Consider the following 24438-nt stretch of genomic DNA (forward strand, 5'->3'; position numbering starts at 1 on the left):
CTCTCTCTGTTCGTCCTGCAGGGACTCATCCAACGGCCAAGACAGGCTCTCACAGCTCCACATCCTTAAACTTCAGGCTACTGAGTTTGGGACACTTAGTGATGAAGAAGGGAATTTGGAAATTATGCAGTCTATTTCTAATAAGGGGCTTCCTGGATGGCTCAAGCGGTAAGGAATCTGCCTGCAATGCAGGAGACACAGGAGATGCAGGTTTGATCGCTGGGTCGGGGAGATCCCCTGGAGAAGGAAATAGCCACCCACTCCAGTATTCTTGCCTGGAGAACCCCATGGACAGAGGAGCCTGGTGGGCTACAGTCCATGGGGTTGAAAAGTCCGACAGGACTGAGCACGCACACATGCGTTTCTAATAAGTACATCCGGTTTTGTTCTTGATATAGAGAAGAACTTATATTTGTGGAGCTGGATTTGAGGCATTCGAACTTCCGTTTTTCAAAATTTAAGTCAATTAATCCAGCGAATGTTTACTGACCTCTTCGTCTGAAACATCCACTGGTGAAGGCACAGCCCCTCCGTCACAGGGGAGACAGCCTTCTAGCCTGACGGACTAGGCAAGAGCCTGGGCTGCTTCCTGGAGCGGACCATCCCCCAGCCCAGACTCCCAGGATGATTCAGCGTTCAAGGGGCAGACAGGAAGGAGGGACATTCCAGGCAGAAAGACAGACAAGTGCGGGCTTGGTGCCTCCTGTCTAATGGAGCAGAGGAAACAGGCGTGGGTGTGGGACGATGAGCCTGGAGAAGCAGGTCTGGTCACGAAAGGCCTTTTAAACTGAGCTTGAGTCTGGAATTGATCTGAAGGAGGATAGCAATCAAGCCTGACTGCTCAGAGCATCTCCTGGGAGCTTTGTTTTTAGGTCTGTTATGACTTTTATTTCCCAACAATGACCAGGCTAATACAACATAATCTGCAAATATAATTGTCCTCCAGTAATTGTATTTTGTCCTGTGCTTCTCAATATTGTACAATTACAATCGTTGATAATTAAAACAGGGGAAAAAAGGAATAAAGCTATTAACTAAATGGAGCATGTCAAGTAAGATGCAAAAAAAATTATATCCTGGGAACTTTTGAAAAAACAATTAATGCCCATGCCTCTCCCCTGACCGATTAAGTCACTATTTGTGAGGATGAAGCCTGGTCCTTAGTATATTTTAAAAAATTGCTCCAGGTGATTCTAATGTCTGCCCAGGATTGAGAATCCTGGCTCTAGATAAGAGATCTGCCAGGTTTTTCTCTAAAGAAGCAGATGGTAAATATTGTCAGCTCTGTGGGCCATACAGTCTCTGTTGCAACTATTCAGTTTTGTCTGCGTTAACAAAGCAGCGTTGATAATACGTAAACAAATGAGATGGCGGTATTGTAATAAAATCGCGTATGAAAATAGGCAGGGCCATAGCTTGCCAACTCCTGCCCGAGATTATGGAATACCTGTGAAGAATTTTTTAAAATAACTGATTTTAAAATTTCTGTTCCTATTTTATTGTTACTCTATTTGTTAAATAATATGTGATTCTCATAATCATCGGTCACTTGGATTTCCTTCTCCGAGAGCTGCCGGTTCATATCCTTAGCAGATTTTCAATCAGTTACTTTGACTTTTAAAAAATTACTGATTTCTAAGGTTCTTTATATGATCTGAATACAATTCTTTTCTTATTTATTTTTGGCTGAGCCAGATGGTCTTCATTACCGCGAGCTGGCTTTCTCTAGCTGCGGTGCAAGGCCTTCTCTTGTGGGGGAGAGTGGCTCTAAGGTGTGTGGGCTCAGTAGCTCCCCACCATGGGCAGTCTTCTCGAACCAGGGGTTGAACCTGTGTCCCCTGTGTTGACAGGTGGATTTTTAGCCCACTGGACCACCATGGAGGTCCTGAATACAATTTTTTTTTTTTCTGAATACAATTCTTTATCCAAGTTATTAATACAGTAGATACATCCTCTCCCTTGACAGTTACCTTTTAACTTTTGTTCAAGGTGCGTTGGAGGTGTTGTAAGGAGGGGAGGGACTTGGTCAATCTTGTGATTCAGGCAGTCTAGCTTAAAAGATGATCACTGGCTGTAAGTGACCGTGGACGCCAGCTCAAAGGTTCTGAGTGTGGTCAGAGCTGAGAAGAGTCACTCGCACGGGAGGGAAAAGGGAAGAGTCAGTTATACTCATTCCAGCAATAACCCAGAACCATAAAGAAAAGAGGCCAGTGATATCAGACACCCACCAGCTGAGCCCAAGCGGCCAGCGCAGCAGAACATGTCAGAAGTCAGTTACCTTCGGCAGCTCAGCAGGGACCATCTTCCCAGTTATGGCCAGGAGGTCTTCAAAGTAACAAACTACTTTCTTAAAAAGCACTCACGTAAACAAAATGCAGTTCCTTCAACCTGATTTCTGCATTAAATCTCGGGAGCCCAATCATTGGTAGACACAGAGACAGAAATGCGAGAGGAGCTGTGTGATGTGCCCGACGGTATTTGGGGTTTTCTCCCCACTCGTTCTAAAGAAGATCAGTATCTTTAGTTAAGGTAAGAACCGACAACAAAAACAGGGTCTTTTTATGCATTTTAGAGGGCAAAAAGTTATAGGTTAAGATTAAAATGAATTTGAACACACAGCTCTGATTCTTATTCTCTAGTTTGAACACTCAGCTCTGATTCTTGCCAGCAGTTAAAAAGAAGTAGATTTGTACTGCAGTGCGTAGCACGTAGCATCTCCGCGCCTCAGAATTCTCACTGTCCTGTCCCTTAACAATGATGTGACCCTGGGCGAGTGACTTGACCTCCCTCTGCCTCAGGAATTGACATTGGTACCATGCGTTTGTATAGTTCTGTGTCATTTTAGCACACGTGTAGATTTGTGTAACTCATACCACAATCAAGGTACAGAGCTATTCGTCATCACAAAGATCTACCTCTTGTTACCACTTTATAGACATACTCAACCCCCTCCCTCCACCATCACCACCATCATGACCTTTAGCAACCAGTTATAATTGTGTGTGTTGTGTGTTAAGTCGATTCAGTAGTGTCTGACTCTTTGTGACCCTATGGGCTGTACACAACCAGGCTTCTCTGTTCCTGGGATTCTCCAGGCAAGAATACTGGAGTGGGGTGCCATGCCCTCCTCCAGGGCATCTTCCCCACCCAGGGACTGAACTCACTGAACCCGCTGACATCTTTTACGTCTCCTGCATTGGCAGGCAGGTTCTTTACCACTAGCACCACCTGGGAAGTTACAGTTGTTTCAGGAAATAAAAAGTATGAAAGCTGCCCAACTCACTTTATAAATTTGACTATAACTTTGATTCCAAAACTAGAAAAGGGGGCAAAAAAGTGGTCCAAGGATTAGAGAGAAAGAAATAAGACTGTAGAACTGTTAAGAAAGTTCAACAAAATCTCCAAGTACCAAAACAAATTACAAAAATGGATAGCATTTTTCCACACATGCAACAATCAGTTGGAAATTATAACTGAAATGAAAACACCAAGGAAAATAGCAAACTATACACTATCTAGGATTGTTTACGTAAACTGCTGTGGGTTTTTTTTCGGCCACGCGGCTCAGCCTGTGGGATCTCAGTTCCCCTACCTGGGACTGAACTCAAGCCCCTGCAGTGGAAGCCTGGAGTCTTATCCACTGGACCCTCAGGCAAAGTCCCTGTAATCTGTTTTAAGATTATCATGGAAAAATATAAAATTATAAATAAGGACACAAAAGATGATTTTAGTTAAATTGCGTGACATCCAGTGATAGCTTGATACAAAATTGATGTCAGTTTCCCCATATAACCTATAAATTTGAAGCAATTTCAATCAGTGTTCTAGTTGGACGTTTTGAAGAACTCAATAATTTTTTCCTGAAATTTTTTGCAATTTCTAAAAATTTTCTGAAATTTTCTGAACATGAATTTTCTGAAATTTGTATGAATGACTAGCAGTTCACAAACATTAACTGGCTCAACTTTGCAAAGATGACTAAAAGCTTAATACTCAATATACTTAAAATCCGAAATAATAAAAACCATACGGTTCTGGTATTAGAACCAGGACTGGCTTCATAGACATGAGACCTCTGCAGTCACACAGGGCCCACATTTAAAGGGGTTCCATGCTTTCTTTAATGGGATTTTCTGTCACCATCTTGAAATGCTTAATTAATTTTTAAACAGGGGGCCCTGTATTTTCATTTTGTATTAGCCTTGCAAATTATGTCATCAGTATTGGCTAGAACAAAGGTTGTTCAAGACTAGAACAAAAATTACAGTCTCAAAAGAATGGATTTCTATCAAATAAAGGACATTATAGATTAAAAAAAAAAACTCCCAGATAATTTTTGATGACTCAGGTAGACAAGGACCAATATACAGAATAATTAGGAGCTCTTGCAAATCAAAAAAAGAAAATTCATTAAGAAATGGGCAAAGGATACAAACAGGTACTTCACAGAAGAGAAACCTGAAATGGCTTAGATATTTTGAACAAAAATATCCTGACTTATTTGTAATTAGAGAAACAAAAATCTAAACAATTGGGTATCATTTTATATCTATCAACCACCAAAAATGGGAAAGCTGGACCATGCAGAGATAGAAATCAGCATTCCTGAGGATATAGTCTGGGGCAGTCACCCTGGATCACAGCCTGGTGGGATTTACACGGTATTTGTGTACCCTGTGGTCAGGCAAGCCCATTCACAAGGGTATGCATGCTAATACACTTCAGTTGTGTCCGACTCTTTGTGACCCTATGGACTGTAGCCCACCAGGCTCCTCTGTCCATGGGGATTCTCCAGGCAAGAATACTGGGGTGGGTTGCCATTCCCTTCTCCAGGGGATCTTCCCGACCCAGGGAGGGAACATGAATCTCTTACGTCTCCTGGTCTCCTGTATTGGCAAGTGGGTCCTTTACTACTAGCAGCACCCGGGAAGCCCCCACAGGGTGTAAACCTGAACTAAAGCCTCATGTAAGTTTATATGGGGACACGTGTGAGGACTTTGTCCCTGTGTTTTTGTGGGTTACAGACCGTCTATGTGTCCACCATTCAGAGAACAGCAAAGTGTAAGACAGTGATGAGTTAGAAGCTCTGGACTGGATGTGCACAGTAACACCATAAATAGTACCAGTGTAGCACCGAGTGAAGTATGTGGAAACAGGAGACCTGAAGCACAAAGCCGTTTACATAAATCACAAATAGACTTATGGAAAACAAGAACACTTACAAATGAGATGATATATATCAAACATAAGGGTTGGAGAAATTGGGGGAAGGAAAAGAGAAAGGGAGAGTTGAAGAAAGAGGAAAGGAAATGAATTATTTAAAATGAAGGTAGGAAGGAAACAGACCAGCACAAACCAACCAAGTAAGGATTTTATGGGACCAGGGCTGAGAGAGCCGTGGGCTGTGGGGCTTGATCCCCGCACTCCTTTGCTCCCAGGACTAAAAGCGGAACAGACAAAAACCTCTCTCCAAAACAAGGTCCTACCAAATTGTATCCACAAATTTTTTAAAGAGTATTTTCTCCTGGTTGTATAGAGGAGAGAGGAAAGCTATCAGTTTTAGTTACATCTTTCTTACTCCCCCAGAGCATCTATTTTGTAAAAGACTGCAAACTCTTCATCTTTTTAGCAACAAATCACGCATGACAACATGCATCGTGGTTCTCTGCCGTGAAGAGAGGGGCTACGGACGAAGAATGCAGGCTCGAGAGTGTTACCGAAACACATTGTCTCGTCTTTCTTGGATCCTTTAAGTTTTAGAGGTTTAGAAGGGGGAGCTGAGTGCTGATGAATTCATTTGAAAGGGACACAAGGACGCTAACGTCGCTGCTTCTTTTGTTTGAAATGCAGTGTATGACTCGGTCGGGAAGGTGGGCAGCAACGTTCTTGATGGAAACGTGGACAGGCTGGGCTCTTACAGCGAGTGTCTCTCCACCCGCGCCCCGGCCGGCCGCTTCCGGGGCCGCTACTGCAAGCTTCACATCGCGCGGGTGAGCGGGGCGTCTGCGCGCGCGCCCTTCGTTAAAATTAAATTTTAAACGGTTGGCAGAAACTTTCTTGCATGTCCTGAGTGTGGAGGTATAGGAGATAGTTGTCCGCAGGCCCAAGAGGGCTTCATATGTTCCTCCCACCACACTGCAGGGACAAGACCCCTGGATGATCTTTGTGGGGAACCCAAGGTCGAGTCTCAGCCGATGTTGCCGAACGTTAACTACTTACTCACCGGCAGTGTTTGGAATACCAAAGGGAAGTGGACTCCCCATTACCCACAGTCCTTTCCCAGAAACAGAGCTCCAAGACATGAATCTGAAGTTGTCCTAGCAAATGCATGGGCCCTTTATGAATGTAGGGTCACAGGGCTGACTGTTTTCAAAGCATGTTATTTCTTTTACTTCTGGGGGGAGAAGAAGCTAGGAACAGCACAACCTCTTATTAAATACATAGATATACTTCATGCATGCCATACAACACTAAAGAAAATACATTACTGTGTGGCTAATGACAATAGTATAAAATAAAGATACGAAACCCAAGCTCTGATGTCAATGCTGTAAAATGGTCTCACAGTGGTCAACCTTTGCGGACACGCAGAGTAGCACCCAGCTCCACTGGTCGCGCTGAGAATTTGACAATGATGGCTTGAGGGTTTAATCAGTGAGTACAAAAGTCATATCCTATTTTCAAAGCAGATTAATGGCTTTGGTATCAGAACAAAAGGTCAGACCTATATAGTTATGGGCTTAAAAGAAGCATCCCAGCAATTTTTATTTATAATTTGATCTTTGCTTTATTGGGACTGGCATTCTAATTATTGGCTTGATGTCTTAATACAATCTTTACTTGATGCACTGTGTCCTGCTACGAAGAAATGGCAAGTTGGCTAGTTTGCTGGAAATTGTACGAATTAACTCAATGACCTGTGATGCAGGAGAGAGAGGCACTGGGGCAGACTATCCCACACTGGAGGCTGCTTTTTAACTAATCAGCTGCGTTAACCCTTAGAGGCCAGATGGAGCTGCCTACAGCGTGGGGGTGTGTGTGCCTGACTCTTGCACCGAGGAAGACGTGACTGGCATGTCTCGGATGGGTAAGTGCGAGAGAACGCCTGGCGAGACTGCCGTCTCAGCGTCAGAGCTGAGAACCCCCGCCACGTGGAGCCTCTCGGCCATTCTCTCGGGATCAAACCGAGCTTTCATCCTGATAAATTCAATAAACCGAGACTAATGGAGTTTAGGGACCTTGGGAGTGGTGGTGGAGGAATAGGAAGGGGGTGGGTCGGAAGGAGGAGAAAGACATTCAAGAGAAGGTAGGAGCTGAATCTTTATGTATTAATAATAACATTTTAAGCTTGATCTTCCCTCACCCTCAGCTGCCAGGTTAGGTCTGAAGAAAGACGGGTGGTATCTGGTTTCCATTTTGTGCGTGTCCTTTGCTGTGGCCCAAATGTGGATGTAGGTCAGGTGCCGAGTCCGGCAGGCCGCCCTGAACTGGGAGTGTGTGACGCCCGTGTGCTGTGATGGATCAGTGTTCAGGGGCCGGCATTTGGTCCTGGTTGAGTGTGTGACGCCCGTGTGCTGTGATGCATCAGTGTTCAGGGGCTGGCATTTGGTCCTGGTTGAGTGTGTGACGCCCGCATGCTGTGATGCATCAGTGTTCAGGGGCCGGCATTTGGTCCTGGTTGAGTGTGTGACGCCCACGTGCTGTGATGCATCAGTGTTCAGGGGCCGGCATTTGGTCCTGGTTGAGTGTGCGATGCCCGTGTGCTGTGATGCATCAGTGTTCAGGGACCGGCATTTGGTCCTGGTTGTCACCTCCCAGCGGTGTGATCCTGGGCAAATCACTGAGTCTCCCCCGACTCCAGTCTCTTCCTCTGTGCGGAGAGGGGTGGACCCTGGCGTTGAGTCTGGCCCTGCCTCTCTGCAGCCTTACAACCCCTTCTGCCCTCAGCCAGCAGAATGAAAACATTTTAGTCCACGTGGAAACCGGCTTGGCTTCCTTCAACTCTTTCAAAATTTTCAAAGGAAGAGCTTTAAAACCTACAATTTTTTTTTTTTTTTTTTACCGCTAGTGTCTTTTGAACTTAGTCTGGTTATCTGAATAAGAACTGATGTGACACATTAAAAGGAGAGCATCGTTTCTCTACACCCAGAAACTTCCAGCACCGAATGTGTGGGCTTCCTTGTCACACTATGCGGTTGTGACACTGAGTATCTGAAGGTGGTGCTGACCCCACAGATTAAGGGCTCAGTTCCTCAAGACAGCCACCCGCTTCAGATGCCAGTTGTAAGGAGTGGGTCCCGAGGTGCCCCATTACTTCCGCCCAACTTGCCTGCAAATCAGGGGATCCCAGGGCTCGGCTTTGTTCCCCACGTCCTCTCTGGGGCTTCCCAGGTAGTGCTAGTAGTAAAACCCCACCTGCCAATGCAGAAGACATAAGAGATGCAGGTTCGATCCCTGGGTCGGGAAGATGCCCTGGAGGAGGGCATGGCAACCCTCTCGAGTGTTCTTGCCTGGAGAATCCCAGGGACAGAGGAGCCTGGTGGGCTACAGTCCTTAGGGTCACAAAGAGTCAGACCTGACCGAAGCAGCTTAGCGTGCACACCTCCTCTCTGGGGCGGTTCCTCTGATTTGTTCCCCCAATCAAACCCTCCCTACATTTGATCATTTGCTATAACGGCTCACAGAACTCAGGGGAACACATGACTTATTATTATCGACTTATTATAAAGCACGGGACCCTGTTCCCCATTAGGAACCAGGCCACACAGCAGGATGGGAGCAGAGAGCAAGGGGGTGAAGCCTCACCTGCTTCGTCCCATCGCTCCCCACCTGAACACCCCCCCCAACTCCAAGGAAAAACTGTCTTCCAGGAAACCGGTTTCTGGTGACAGAAAGGTTGGGGACCGCTGTTATAATGGACAAAGCCCAGGAAGAGCCAAATGGGAGAGATGCAGAGGGCAAGGTGCAGGGAAAGGGGCATAGCCATTACACACCTCTCAGGGTGCCCGCTCTCCCAGGCTCTCGGGGAGTTAGTTCATCAGCCTGGAAGCTCTCTGACCTCCTTTTTGGTGTGGAGGGTCCATCATGGAGGCATGATCGATTCCGCCCCGGCCATTGGTGTTGACTCAGTCCCCAGCCCCTCTCTCCTCCCTGGAGGATGGGGACGGGGCTGGAACCCCAACCCTAGCACATGGTTGGTTTCTGACAACCGGCTCCTCTCCTCCCACAGTCACTTTAGTAGCCTGAACTCAAGTGTGACTGAAAGGGGCTGGTAATGAATAACAACAGATGCTCTTCCTGCCCACCACTCAGGAAATTCCACGGGTTTTAGGAGCTCCGTAGCAGGAATAGGGGATGAAGACCGAATATATATCTCTTATCATATTACAATGTCACACGCATTATTAAAAGCCTTTTTTATTTTTATTTTTTTTATTTTTTTATTTTTTTTAAATAAATTTATTTATTTTAGTTAGGGGCTAATTACTTTACAATATTGTAATAGTTTTTGCCATACATTGACATGAATCAGCCATGAGTTTACATGTGTTCCCCTTCCTGGACCCCCCACCCACCTCCCTCCCCATCCCATCCTTCTGGATCATCCCATTGCCCCGGCCCTGAGCCCTTGTCACATGCATCGAACATGGAATGGTGTTCTGTTTCACATATGATAATATACATGTTTCAATGCTATTCTCCCAGAACGTCCCACCCTCACCTTCTCCCTCAGAGTCCATAAAATTGTTCTATGCATCTGTGTCTCTTATTCTGTCTCGCATACAGGGTTATCGTTACCATCTTTCAAATTCCATATATATGCATTAGTATACTGTATTGTTGTTTTCTTTCTGGCTTACTTCACTCTGTATAATGGGCTCCAGTTTCATCCATCTCAGTAGAACCGATTCAAATGTATTTTTTTTTAATGGCTGAGTAATATTCCATTGTGTATATGTACCACAGCTTCCTTATCCATTCGTCTGCTGATGGACATCTAGGTTGCTTCCATGTCCTGGCTATTGTAAACAGTGCTGCGATGAACATTGGGGTACACGCGTCTCTTTCAATTCTGGTTTCTTCGGTGTGTATGCCCAGCAGTGGGATTGCTGGATCATATGGCAGTTCTATTCCCAGTTTTTTAAGGAATCTCCACACTGTTCTCCATAGTGGCTGTACTAGTTTGCATTCCCACCAACAGTGTAAGAGGGTTCCCTTTTCTCCACACCCTCTCCAGCATTTATTGCTTGTAGACTTTTGGATAGCAGCCATTCTGACTGGTGTGAAATGATACCTCATTGTGGTTTTGATTTGCATTTCTCTAATAATGAGTGATGTTGAGCATCTTTTCATGTGTTTGTTAGCCATCTGTATGTCTTCTTTGGAGAAATGTCTGTTTAGTTCTTTGGCCCATTTTTTGATTGGGTCGTTTATTTTTCTGGAATTCAGCTGCAGAAGTTGCTTGTATATTTTTGAGATTAATTGTTTGTCTGTTGCTTCGTTTGCTATTATTTTCTCCCATTCTGAAGGCTGTCTTTTCACTTTGCTTATAGTTTCCTTTGTTGTGCAAAAGCTTTTAATTTTAATTAGGTCCCATTTGTTTATTTTTGCTTTTATTTCCAATATTCTTGGAGGTGGGTCATGGAGGATCCTGCTGTGATTTATGTCGGAGAGTGTTTTGCCTATGTTTTCCTCTAGGAGTTTTATAGTTTCTGGTCTTACGTTTAGATCTTTAATCCATTTTGAGTTTATTTTTGTGTATGGTGTTAGGAAGTGTTCTAGTTTCATTCTTTTACAAGTGGTTGACCAGTTTTCCCAGCACCACTTATTAAAGAGATTGTCTTTTCTCCATTGTATATTCTTGCCTCCTTTGTCGAAGATAAGGTGTCCATAGGTGAGTGGGTTTATCTCTGGGCTTTCTATTTTGTTCCATTGATCTATATTTCTATCTTTGTGCCAGTACCATACTGTCTTGATGACTGTGGCTTTGTAGTAGAGCCTGAAGTCAGGCAGGTTGATTCCTCCAGTTCCATTCTTCTTCCTCAAGATTGCTTTGGCTATTCGAGGTTTCTTATATTTCCATACAAATTGTGAGATGATTTGTTCTAGTTCTGTGAAAAATACCATTGGGAGCTTGATAGGGATTGCATTGAATCTATAGATTGCTTTGGGTAGTATACTCATTTTCACTATATTAATTCTTCCAATCCATGAACACGGTATATTTCTCCATCTGTTTGTGTCCTCTTTGATTTCTTTCATCAGTGTTTTATAGTTTTCTATATATAAGTCTAAAAGCCTTTTTTTAAAAAAAGTATTTATTCGGCTATGCCAGTTATTAGTTGAGGCACAGGATCATTAATTCTTGCACCATTTGGGCTCTCAGCTGTAGCACGTGGGATCCAGTTCCCTGACCAGGGCTTGGACCTGAGCCCTCTGCACTGGCAGTCGTAGCCACTGGAGCCCAGGGAAGTCCCCCCAAACCCTCTTTTTAAAAAATCAGTAATTCACCTGTATTTTTGGTTGCACTGAGTCTCCGTTGCTTTGCACGGGCTTTCTCCAGCTGTGGCGAGCAGAGGCTGCCCCTTTTGGCAGCGCAGTGGCTTCTCTTGTTGTGGAGGTGCACAGGCTCTAGGCTCGTGGGCTTCCGTAGTTGCAATGCTCGGGCTGAGTAGCTGTGACACATGGGCTTAGCTGCTCCAAGGCATGTGGAATCTTCCCAAACCAGGCACTGAGCCTGGGTGCCCTGCATTGGCACATGCGTTCTTATCCACAGTGCCGCCAGGGAGTTCCCAAAGGCCCTCTTTTAAGTGTTGATATTGCAGTCAGCTTTGAACAATTTTAAACTGTCCTCTGAATTTGTGATTATCCCGACAACTTCAGGGATGTCACCTCTCTGTCCAAACCAAATATTTCAGGTGGTATTAAAAAGAAAACCATTATCACTATACGGTTCCTTGTGCTATACAGTAGGACCTTGTTGCTTGTCCATTCTACATGTAATAGTTTGCATCTGCTGGGATCATTTTCTTAGGTTCATTTTTGATTTGATCATTGTTAGTATATAGAAATACAAGTGATTTTTGTATTTTGGTCCCATGTCCATAACCTTGCTGAATTCATTTGTTATTTCTAGAGGGTTTTTAGTGTATTACTTAAGATTTGTCATGTACAGAAAGAGATATTAAAGTATTATTTACCTTTTTTAAAAAAAGAAAACTAGTTGTTATATATCAAACTTAAATTTCAATTCTTGTTGGATAAGCCGTAAATATCCTAGAGGCCAAGAAAGATTTTCAAAGTTGTTATTATATTAGCATATCTAGTGAATACTCTCTAATGAGTTAATAGTCATTATTATTCAGAAATTCATCAATTAGTCTAGTTTTTCTGCCTGATGTTAAGCTTTTTAGCCAGAGATGATGTGAGAATAGGATGGAAGGTTAGAAATTGTTATCAATACGAAGATGTTTTGATGATTCTCTGAAGAACTAGCGAAAGGAAGGCTCCCCCCCCCCCGAGGGTGAGCACAGCTGACTTGGGTGAACGTATTAGTGGAACTCTCTGCCAGGCTGTTTATCCAGCTTCTACACAGAGGCAGGAGGTAGATAGAAATGGGAGCATCTGACCCCAGGGGAAAAGGTCCCCATCTGGAAAGGATTTACCAGCTATTCCTTAAAGCTTTTTGATGGAGTTGCCAATATTTCTGCTACAGATGTGGAGGAAACCAGCTCAGCAGTGGCTGGCTGTGCAGATTTTATTCATCTAGAGCAGGAGGGCAGGGACTCAACCCAAGGGAAGAACCTGGCAGACAAACCAAGACGAAATGAGCCTGTAATACAGCAGAAAAAGGGAAAAATATTCTGGGCAGATCAGAATGTATCATTTTTAGGCAAAAAACTGCATAGTGTGGCTGCCATTTGTTGATTTTTAGTTGTTAAGTCATGTCCTGCTGCTGCTGCTAAGTCGCTTCAGTCGTGTCCGACTCTGTGCGACCCCATAGACGGCAGCCCACCAGTCTCCCTCGTCCCTGGGATTCTCCAGGCAAGAACGCTGGAGTGGGTTGCCATTTCCTTCTCCAATGCATGAAAGTGAAAAGTGACAGTAAAGTCGCTCAGTCGTGTCCGACTCTTACCGACCCCATGGTCTGCAGCCTACCAGGCTCCTCCGTCCATGGGATTTTCTAGGCAAGAGTGCTGGAGTGGGGTGCCATTGCCTTCTCCGAAGTCATGTCCAGCTCTTTGCAACTGCAACACGCCAGGCTACTCTGTCCTTCACTATGTCCCGGAGTTTGCCCAAACTCATGTCTATTGAGTCAGTGATGCCATCCAACCATCTCTTCTTCTGTTGCCCCTTTCTCCTGCCCTCAATCTTTCCCAGCCTCAACGTCTTCTGCAATGAGTCAGTTCTTCGCATCAGGTGGCCGAAGTATTGGAGCTTCAGCTTCAGCATCAGTCCTTCCAATGAATATTCAGGGTTGATTTCCTTTAGGATGGACTGGTTTGACCTCCTTGCTGTCCAAGGGACTCTCAAGATGTTATAAAATTTTAACCAACAGACTTCATGTGAGTTCCTGAGAGTGAAAACGTGGAGCACCAGAAAGTGTAGATAAAATCTAGGTGTGATCATCACAAACCTAGATTTAGGCTAGTTCCCTAACTGTTCACTTCTGTGTGTTTCAGCACCACTTACTGTGTTCCGTTTCCAAGGGCATAGGTAGCAAAGTACCACCAACTGGGTGGCTTACAAGGTATCACCTACATCCCTACCTCCGTCATCATGTACTGTTGTTCCCTGTGGACCTCTCTGAGTCTGAGTTTCCTTCTTTGTATAAACACACCAGAAACACTGGATTTAGAACTTACTCTAACCTAGTATGCGTGTGTGCATGCTAAGTTGCTTCAGTCGTGTCCAACTCATTTCAAACTCCGTAGACTGTAGCTTGCCAGGCTCCTCTACCCATGGGATTCTTCAGGTAAGAATACTGGAGTGGGTTGCTCTCCTCCAGGGGATGTGTCTGACCCAGGGATCAAACCTGTGTCTGTCTGTTGCATTGGCAGGTGGGTTCTTTACCACTAGCACCACCTGGGAAGCCCAACCTAGGGTGACCTCATCTTAAGTTGATTTCCTCTGCAAAGACTCTGGAACATGGGTACATGTTCCAGCTGCCACTAAGCCTGTGCTTCTTGGGAAGGAAGGATTCAGAGCTAATGAAAGTACGCTTTTAAAGACAATGGGAGGTGAGGCAAATGTAATCTTGAAGCCCAGAGGAATAGTTTAGCTAATCCTGTTGTCTCGGACTTTTTGTTACATGGAGGGCCCTGAGTGTGTGTGCGCTCAGTTGCTCAGTCATGTCTGACTCTTTGGGACCCCGTGGACTGTAGCCCGCCAGGCTCCTCTGTCCATGGGATGCTCTGGGCAAGAATACTGGAGTGGGCTGCCATTTCTTCCTCCAGGGGATCTTCCAGACCCAGGGATCGAACCCAAGTCTCTTACGTCTCCTGCATTGGCAGTCAGGTTCTTTACCTGCCACCTGGGAAGCCCGGGGAGGGCCCTCAGTTGAAGTAAAAAAAAAAAAAAATTCTTTTGCAAGAGCATAGATAACTGCCTCCAGCATGTGCTGTGCAGCTCAAGGCTACAGGAAGGTTCCAGCTGCTCTGGTCTCGCAGGGCGTCCACAGAAGGTCCACATGGGGAGGAGCTGGGCTGTGTGGGTTGAGGAAGTTGGTTTTCCCAGTTCACCCAGGGTCATCAGGCTGAGATTCTAATTCATGCCGGCCAGAGGCTCTAGAGTGGTTGATTTTGGCAAACAAAACCAAAAAGACTCCAGTTGATTCTTTTAAAGTTAGAAGAGGGCTTCCCTGGTGGCTCCGTGGTAAAGAATCCACCTGCCAATGCAGGAGATGCAGGTTTGATCTCTGACCCAGGAATATTCCACAAGCCTCAGAACAACTGAGCCTGTGCTCCACAACCATCAAGCCTGTGCTTGAGAGCCCGGGAGCCGCGACCCCTGAAGCCTGTACTCCCCAGCAAGAGAGCCCGAGATGGCAGCTGGTGAGGGGCCCCCCCGCACCCCAGCTGGAGAAAAGCCGGAGCAGCAGCAAAGACCCAGCGCAGCCAAAAATCAGTACAGTTAGAGTAGGACTTCCGAGGGGAATAGTTGTGTCAGCGGGTCAGTACACTTTTCTTCAGTGTCAGGGTTTATTGGGAAAACGGAAATACCACCAGGAAGTAGCTTGGGAGCAACTGGAATTGGATGATGAGGAATCTGCTGCCCTGGCCCCTTGGGGAGTACTGGCCGGGCCCCCTTGCGCTTGGCCGGGGCTGAGCACCCACGGACGGCTCTTGCTTCTCGTCTCCACTCCTAACAGGTGACGTGAAGACTCACAAGGACTCACACATTATTAACCTTTAAGTGGCCTGTTTGGACATTCCAGAAACCCTCTGGTCACTCTCATGGAACAGTGGGTCCGGGAGGTGGAAGGCACACGAGAGTACACTCTGTCCAGCCCACGCGTCCTCACCACACCTGTGAGAGAGTGAGACCCAGAGAGGTGAAGGGACTCGCCCAGGGGCACACAGCAAGGCGCGGCGCACCGCACACTTTGGAATGCAAGTCTGGTAGTGTGGCGAGCTGGGGTGGTCTGAGGGGACAAAAAGACCACATCCTTCAAGTTCCCACAGACCTGGGCTGAGTTCTGGCCCTGCCCCTCAGCGGCAATCGTAATAAAGATGACCAGCATTTACTGAGCTCTGACTCAATGCCAGGCACTCTCAAAGTGCTTCAGAATTGGGGCTACATTTAATCTTCACAACAACCGTGTAAAGTCAGTACTACTATCTCCATTTCACCAAGAGGGAAACTGAGATCCAGAGAGATTCAGCTAACTCGCCCAAGGTCATAGTCGGGGTGGCTGCGGACTCCCTCACTGCAGACCCTGTGTTCTTAACCACTATGCTCAAGTTCATGAACTTATTTAAGGAGAATCTTCCTTGTCTGTAAAATACGGTAAACAATGGCTCCTTCTAAGGATATTGATAGATTAGAAACAATGACCAAGGCGTGTCTCAGAGCGAGTGGGCACTTAACAGCAGTGGTTTTTCTCTTATTTGTAATAGTGTTGCTATTTTATTTATTTCAGTTCAGTTCAGTCCCTCGGTCGTGTCCAACTCTTCAAGACCCCATGGACCGCAGCACACCAGGCCTCCCTGTCCATCACCAACTCCCGGAGTTTACTCAAACTCATCTCCACTGAGTTGGTGATCCCATCCAACCATCTCATCCTCTGTCGTCCCCTTCTCCTCCTGCTTTCAATCTTTCCCAGTATCAGGATCTTTTCCAATGAGGCAGCTCTTCGCATCAGGTGGCCAAAGTATTGGAGTTTCAGCTTCAGCATCAGTCCTTCCAATGAATATTCAGGACTGATCTCCTTTAGGATGGACTGGTTGGAGCTCCTTGCTGTCCAAGGGACTCTCAAGAGTCTTCTCCAACACCACAGTTCAAAAGCATCAGTTCTTGGGAGCTCAGCTTTCTTTATACTCCAACTCTCACATCCATACATCTATATTTGTTTAGAAATATTTTTATTTAGTTGGCTGCCTCGGGTCTTGGTTGTGGCATGTTTGCTGCGTCATGTGAGGTCTCTCTTTGTGGTGTGGGGGCTCAGGTCCCTGACCAGGGACTGAACCTGCCTGCCCGCACGGCAAGGCAGATGCTTAACCACTGGGCCAGCAGAGAAGCCCTTAGTGCGGCTCTCTTGTTGGACCTCACTGTGTCCTCCAGCCTTGCTGAGGTTTTGCAAGTCCCCTGGTCTGGTGTTCTCACACTGCTGTGCTGAGTCGCTCAGTCACATCGGACTCTTTGCGACCCATGGGCATTAGCCTGCCAGGCTCCCCTGTCCATGGGATTTTTCAGGTAAGAATACTGGAGTGGGTTTCCATGTCCTCCTCCAGGGGATCTTCCCAACCCGGGGTTCTGAAAGTGTGCACTCCAATTAGCAGTAGGAGCTCCTGGGAACTTGTTAGAAATGTAAATTCTTAGGCAGTGAGGGGAGGCAGCTGCTGCTGCTGCTGCTAAGTCGCTTCAGTCGTGTCCGACTCTGTGCGACCCCATAGACGGCAGCCCACCAGGCTCCGCCATCCCTGGGATTCTCCAGGCAAGAATACTGGAGTGGGTTGCCATTTCCTTCTCCAGTGCATGAACAGGAAAAGTGAAAGTGAAGTCGCTCAGTCACGTCTGACTCTTAGCGACCCCATGGACTACAGCCTACCAGGCTCCTCCGTCCATGGGATTTTCCAGGCAAGAGTACTGGAGTGGGGTGCCATTGCCTTCTCTGGAGGGGAGGCAGGGAGCAGTCTATTTACTGGGCCCTCCGGTAATTGAGGCACGCTAACATTTGAGACCTCTGTTCCTCGGTGTTACCAGTAATATTTTTACAAACCATTTCCCGTGGTGACTAATTCGTGGTCATGCACAGTCATTAGTGTCCAACTCTTTGTGACCCATGGACTGTAGCCCGCCAGGCTCCCCTGTCCATGGGATTCTCCAGGCGAGAATACTAGAGTGGGCTGCCATTTCCTTCTCCAGGGGATCTTCCCGAGCCAAGGATCAACCCCGAGTTTCCTGCACCACAGGTAGATTCTTTACCTCTGAGCCATCCGTGATCGATTAGCTGTGTCCTCAGCTGGTACCTCTTATCTTCAAACTCAGACAGCACCTTTCCCTATCTCGTAGCATCCTATTTTTCTATCTCGTCTTGCATTTTTCTCTCTTGTGGGGACCTGCTCACAGAAAGATCTGAGCCAGCAATGGAGTCGTCGTGGACTGTCTTTCCCTGTGCCGGGGGCTGGGAAAAGATGCAGAGCCTGGGCAGGCTGAGAATGCAGAGGACCCACAGTCCACCTCCAGCTGGGCTTACAATACCTAGGTCTCTGAGTTTCAGCATCTTTGAGTTCTAATTTCCCTACCTGTAAATCAGATACATTAAAGCCAGCTGCTCTTTTTAATGTCAGGGTTTGGTTTTGAAATGATAAATATGAAAGCTCTTGGAAAAGTGTCAAGTTTTTATTGCAAAGTAAAGTATTACTAATGCGATCTTTTTTTTTCTCCCCCCTTTCTCTTGGTAGATATTTTAAGATTCAGAAAAGCTTCATTTTGGGCTCCTTCTCTCCCTCTCTTTGCAATGAACTCTTCCTCCTCGTCTGGTGGGGGTGTGGCCAGGTGTGCAACTGGATTGTTCCCCCTGGACACGTTTGCCGCCCTGTGTCTGTGAGTACAGACAGCCCAGGTCCCGGGCTGGGATGAGTGAGCCGCCCTGTGTCTGTGAGTACAGACAGCCCAGGTCCCGGGCTGGGATGTGTGAGCCGGGCTGTGTCTGTGAGTACAGACAGCCCAGGTCCCGGGCTGGGATGTGTGAGCCGGGCTGTGTCTGTGAGTACAGACAGCCCAGGTCCCGGGCTGGGATGTGTGAGCCGGGCTGTGTCTGTGAGTACAGACAGCCCAGGTCCCGGGCTGGGATGAGTGAGCCGGGCTGTGTCTGTGAGTACAGACAGCCCAGGTCCCGGGCTGGGATGAGTGAGCCGCCCTGTGTCTGTGAGTACAGACAGCCCAGGTCCCGGGCTGGGATGTGTGAGCCGCCCTGTGTCTGTGAGTACAGACAGCCCAGGTCCCGGGCTGGGATGAGTGAGCCGGGCTGTGTCTGTGAGTACAGACAGCCCAGGTCCCGGGCTGGGATGAGTGAGCCGGGCTGTGTCTGTGAGTACAGACAGCCCAGGTCCCGGGCTGGGATGAGTGAGCCGCCCTGTGTCTGTGAGTACAGACAGCCCAGGTCCCGGGCTGGGATGTGTGAGCCGGGCTGTGTCTGTGAGTACAGACAGCCCAGGTCCCGGGCTGGGATGAGTGAGCCGGGCTGTGTCTGTGAGTACAGACAGCCCAGGTCCCGGGCTGGGATGAGTGAGCCGCCCTGTGTCTGTGAGTACAGACAGCCCAGGTCCCGGGCTGGGATGAGTGAGCCGCCCTGTGTCTGTGAGTACAGACAGCCCAGGTCCCGGGCTGGGATGAGTGAGCCGCCCTGTGTCTGTGAGTACAGACAGCCCAGGTCCCGGGCTGGGATGAGTGAGCCGGGCTGTGTCTGTGAGTACAGACAGCCCAGGTCCCGGGCTGGGATGAGTGAGCCGCCCTGTGTCTGTGAGTACAGACAGCCCAGGTCCCGGGCTGGGATGAGTGAGCCGGGCTGTGTCTGTGAGTACAGACAGCCCAGGTCCCGGGCTGGGATGAGTGAGCCGCCCTGTGTCTGTGAGTACAGACAGCCCAGGTCCCGGGCTGGGATGAGTGAGCCGGGCTGTGTCTGTGAGTACAGACAGCCCAGGTCCCGGGCTGGGATGAGTGAGCCGCCCTGTGTCTGTGAGTACAGACAGCCCAGGTCCCGGGCTGGGATGTGTGAGCCGCCCTGTGTCTGTGAGTACAGACAGCCCAGGTCCCGGGCTGGGATGTGTGAGCCGGGCTGTGTCTGTGAGTACAGACAGCCCAGGTCCCGGGCTGGGATGAGTGAGCCGCCCTGTGTCTGTGAGTACAGACAGCCCAGGTCCCGGGCTGGGATGTGTGAGCCGGGCTGTGTCTGTGAGTACAGACAGCCCAGGTCCCGGGCTGGGATGAGTGAGCCGGGCTGTGTCTGTGAGTACAGACAGCCCAGGTCCCGGGCTGGGATGAGTGAGCCGCCCTGTGTCTGTGAGTACAGACAGCCCAGGTCCCGGGCTGGGATGTGTGAGCCGCCCTGTGTCTGTGAGTACAGACAGCCCAGGTCCCGGGCTGGGATGAGTGAGCCGGGCTGTTGCATCAACTGCTGCTCACCAGCTGCGCTTGGCCATTTCATTTTCGTTCACGGAATGATGTCTGTCCGGTGCTCTCTGTTACCTTAACAAGAAAATGTGAATGTGTTCCAGAGGAAGCCAGCTACACCCAAGTGGGATCGCTGAGAAATAGATCCTGTCCCCAGTTATTCCTGTTTCTATCCTGTGACCCCGAAGATGAACTTCTCGTCTATGTATACATGTGTATCTGGCTGGGCTGGGTCTTTGTTGCTGCGAGGGCTTCTCTCTAGTTTCAGCAAGTGGGGGCTACTCTCTGGGTGCAGAGCTCAGGCTTCTTGTGGCCGTGACTCATCTCATTGCAGAACACGGGCTCCAGAGCACAGGCTCGGTAGCTGTGTGCACGGGTCTAGTTGCTCCCTGGCAGGTGGGAGCCTCCTGGATCAGGGATCGAAGCCACGTCTCCTCCATTGGCAGGTGGATTGTTTACCACCGAACCACCAGAGAAGCCCCTGGATTTCTTTTATTTGAGGCACTGCTGCTCACCCAGACACCTCCCCAAACTTGCCTGTGAAGTCTTAGTTGCACCTGACATTGTCCCTAGGACAAACTAGGGGCAGTGGACCTGCTGGCCCAGAGCTCAGATCTCCTGATAAAGAGCTTTCCTGAAAACCTCATTCTGCTGCTCCAGTAAGAGACGCTCGTGTCTGTATCATCACCAGCCACCCAAGCTCCCTTTATAAAAACTAGTGCCAATTTGATAGATACATAAATGGACCTAATTTACATAAAGATTGGTAATAAGGGCTTTTCTTTCTCGGTTTCTCTGCTATTCACCCTCTTCATCCCCCTTTCTATGTCTGTGCGAGCTGGGGTCTTACTGATTTGTAAAGTTCATTCTATGGATGAACGATACGACTCCTTAGTCATATCGGCTGCAAATATCTTCCTCAGTGTCTTGGTTGCTTTTTGTTTGTTATGGTGGTTTTTATTTTATTTTTTTACAATTATCATAAGGAGTTTAGTGAAATCCATTCGTCTTTGACTTTGTAATGTCTTTCATTGTTTTTTCTTAGGAAGCCACTCCTAATCCTAAAAGTGTTACCACTTGCCTACGTTTGGGAGCGGTTGGAGCGGGTTTTCTCCTGCGCTGTTTTCTCTGCATCTCACCGCGGTGCCGGAGTGCAGCCAGGCGCGGTCACACCTGTGCCATCTCCCTACAGGGTCCTCACCTTCCTGGGCCTCGCCCTCCCTCTGGCGGGAACCATCTACGTGGCCACCACCGGGTGGGGGTCGGACGGCCGGGCGTCAGCGTTACCCGAGGAGCCTCCGGCCGCGTACGGGAGTCTGCCTCTGAGCGAGCCGGCGGGGAGCGGGCCAAGAAGCCGAGTCCAGCTGATGGGCTGTCTGCACGTCTCAAAGTCAGGAACCCCGAGCGGAGGAAAAAGTAGGCATTTTAACAAACTGAGGCCACTCATAAGAGGTGACTTAGATGACGGCGCTGTTAGGAAACAATCCCTGCAGGGCTGGGGTCTAGTGATGCCTCACAGCGTCTGAAAGCCAGCTGGGAGGTTGGGTCTCTGCTCTCCACCATTCAGCATTTGTTTCCTATCAGTGTGTTCACAGGCGAAGTCGATGAAAATGCCACTTTCTGGGGTACAGATATCCAGTGTGTCTTTGTGTGACGGAAAGTCTAGGTCAGACCAGAGATTGGGTTTCACTATAGTCCTTCTCTAAGGGACCGTCCCGTGAGCACAACGTCTGTTTTCAGTGTCACAGCTACACAGATGACTCACAGGACCTTCCTGGCATCACCGAGGGAAGCGATTTACATAGAAGCTGAGGCCAGGGGCGTGAGTGTGCAACCTGAGGGGATTAAAGCAGAACAGACAGCCCAGTGCAGTGCAGTGAGAGGCTGGGCGGTTGTAAATCACAGTGGGTTGTGTTCTCGTTAAATATCAAGAGTTTACCTTCCTGTCCATTTGCCCACAGGGCAAACACACACACACAAACACATTTTGAAATAAGAATGGCCTCACAAGTAGAGTGGAAACAACTGCTACTTTGGGGCTTCCCTGATAACTCAGTTGGTAAAGAATCCACCTGCAATGCAGGAGACCCCGGTTCAATTCCCAGGTCGGGAAGATCCACTGGAGAAGGAATAGGCTACCAACTCCAGTATCCTTGGGCTTCCCTGGTGGCTCAGCTGGTAAAGAATCTACCTGCAATAAGGAGACCTGGGTTTGATCCCTGGGTTGGGAAGATCCCCTGGAGAAGGGAAAGGCTACCCACTCCAATATTCTGGCCTAGAGAAGTCTATGGACTGCATAGTCCATGGGGTCACAAAGAGTCAGACACGACTGAGGGCTTCCCTGGTGGCTCAGACAGTAAAGAATCTGCCTGCAATTCGGGAGATCTGGGTTAGATTCCTGGGTCTGGAAGATCCCCTGGAGAAGGGACTGGCTACCCACTCCGGTATTCTTGCCTGGAGAAGTCCACGGACAGAGGAGCCTGGCGGGCTACAGTCCATGGGGTCACAAAGGGTCGGACACGACTGAGCGACTAACTCTTTCTTTGTACTTTTAGTAAGAGACCATAGAGTAAGAGTCCCCGGGCTGAAGTCCATAACCATTAACTTCATGAAGACGTCCTCAAATATTCATTAATATCCTTCTCATCTAAATAGTGAAGAACAGGGACTTCCCTGGCAGTCCAGTGGCTAAGGCTCAGCACTTCCAGTGCAGGGGGCCTGTGTTCAATCCCTGCTCAGGGAACTAGATCCCACATGCCACACCCAAGAGTCTGCATCCCACACCTAAAAGATTCCACTGCTGCAAGGAAGATCAAAGACAGAGTGTTATGCTGATTTCACTTCCTAGAGAGTGTAAAAGTGGAGAACTGCTGAAGCCGGGAGCCCCAGAGCCCTCCCTCGGCAACAAGAGAGGCTCCTGCCATGAGAAGCCGAAGCAACACAGCGGAGAGGAGGCCCCACTCACTGCAACTAGAGAAAAGCAACGCACACCCAGCACAGCCAGAAAATTTAAAAAATTCTGATTAAAAGAGAAAAAAGTGAGGAAGCACGTTCAGAGAGGTTAAGGAACTGGCAGAGCTGGATGAAGCCCAGCTCCCGTGACTCTCCTTTAGAGCTGTGTCTTCTCGGGGAACCCAGAGGATCAAGGACAGGAGGTGCAGGCCCGTGCCCGCTCCTGCTGAGCGAAAATCCCTCTAAGCGGGAGGGTGAGCTTCCCACCTCCAGGCAGGCACCTCTGAGAGCGACCCCAGCGGAAAAACTCCTCCTTACCTCTGGAACCCCAACATGCTAATTACGCTCTTCCATTTAAGAAGTTGATTTAAATTTCCAGAGCTTGTTTATAAGCCCAATCTCGACTGAGAATGAGTCTCAGTTCTGCGAGGACTGCTTGTGCCCACGTGCGAGGCACCCAGCGACGTCCTGGAGAAAACAATGACTCTCTCGGAGCCAGCTTGAGTTTCGGAGGCTCCCATTCTGCAATTCCAGACACTTAATGGGCTCTCGGGATGAGCCAAATTAAATTTGTTTTAAATTAAAGGGAGTAAATTAAGTAGAAGGCATTCACCGTTCTTTAAGTAACGGAGTTTAAACTGGTGAGCGGTAGCAGCTGTGACACTATCTCATTTGTTTTCCGTGATTATCCCATGATTCTAAGACCGACTTGGATTCCCATTCTGCAGGTGTGGAAATTTGGGCACAGAGAAGTTAATTCATTTGCCAGAGGTCACAGAGCTAATACATGGGCAGATTCGGAGCCAGGAGTGTCCAGCTGACTATGAGGCCCGCACCCTTCGCTGCTGCCGCCCCTGCTGCTCTGTGTTCATAGGGATGTTGTTGCAAGCGATTCATTCTTGGGCGAGCCCCAGGGAGGCCACTTCAAGCCCAACGCTGGCTTTAGGGAGTGTGGGACTTCTCAACGATGTCTAAGTTTCCCTTCGCCTAACCCTTTGTGAAACACGACGGAGGCAGGCAGGCACTGGCATTCCTGGGGCCTGAGATGGGAAGCCTATTCTGTTATGAGACAGCGTGGGCACCAACCTCAGATCAAGACTGTTAGGGAAAGTCGAGGTTCCCAGAGGAGGGAGACCACGTCCAGAGATCCACAGATAGATCAAGAGGGGACAAGGAAAACTGGGCTGAGCTTTCCACAGTCAAAGAGAGGGAGCGTCTGGGGCGCGGCCAGGATCACTGGCTTGCAGGTCTTGCCTCTTGTTTAGGGGGCAGCGTGTGGCCTGCTCTGGCTTTCAGGGTGGGCAGTAATGCCTTTGCTCCTGCCCAGGTTTTCTAGGCGCTGTGGACCGTGCTCTGAAATGCTTTTCCTGGCAGAAGAATGTGCCGGCCCTCTGGACCACAAAGATGCCGGGAAGCACGTGTCCTGCCTTGAACGGCCTCCGAGTGTTGAGCCTCCTCTGGATCGTGTCCGGGCACACCAGTCAGATGACTGCATGGCTGTCTCTGGGTGCGGAAAACCACAGGATCTCTGGGGCAGTCAAGAAAGGGAGGGGCTTCCGTGTAGGAAGATAACATTGGGCCGTAGGAGGGAAGCCTGCAGCCTTCCCGAGTGGCCTTCCTCCTGTTCTCTAGATGTGGCCGTGGCCTCCA

General features: G+C 48.4%; 1 protein-coding gene across 4 annotated transcripts in view; it reads left to right on the forward strand.

Moving 5' to 3' along the window:
* LOC145534764 (O-acyltransferase like protein-like) overlaps positions 1-24438 on the forward strand; it is a 61036-nt gene that overhangs the window by 9843 nt on the left and 26755 nt on the right. For 2 of the 4 annotated variants that reach the window (XM_081562998.1, XM_081562999.1), the window contains exons 2-6: positions 5851-5990; positions 7003-7087; positions 18126-18267; positions 21029-21252; positions 24116-24295. In XM_081562998.1, coding sequence (XP_081419124.1) covers positions 5851-5990; positions 7003-7087; positions 18126-18267; positions 21029-21252; positions 24116-24295 — 771 coding nt within the window. Of the gene's footprint in view, positions 1-5850; positions 5991-6020; positions 6251-7002; positions 7088-18125; positions 18268-21028; positions 21253-24115; positions 24296-24438 lie in introns of those variants that run through there. The other 2 variants (XM_081563001.1, XM_081563000.1) reach the window with 2 other exon arrangements.

The sequence above is a fragment of the Giraffa tippelskirchi genome, chromosome 14 (assembly GCF_054371585.1).
Source record: "Giraffa tippelskirchi isolate mGirTip1 chromosome 14, T2T-mGirTip1v1.2.pri, whole genome shotgun sequence".
Classification (NCBI taxonomy): Eukaryota; Metazoa; Chordata; class Mammalia; order Artiodactyla; family Giraffidae; genus Giraffa; species Giraffa tippelskirchi.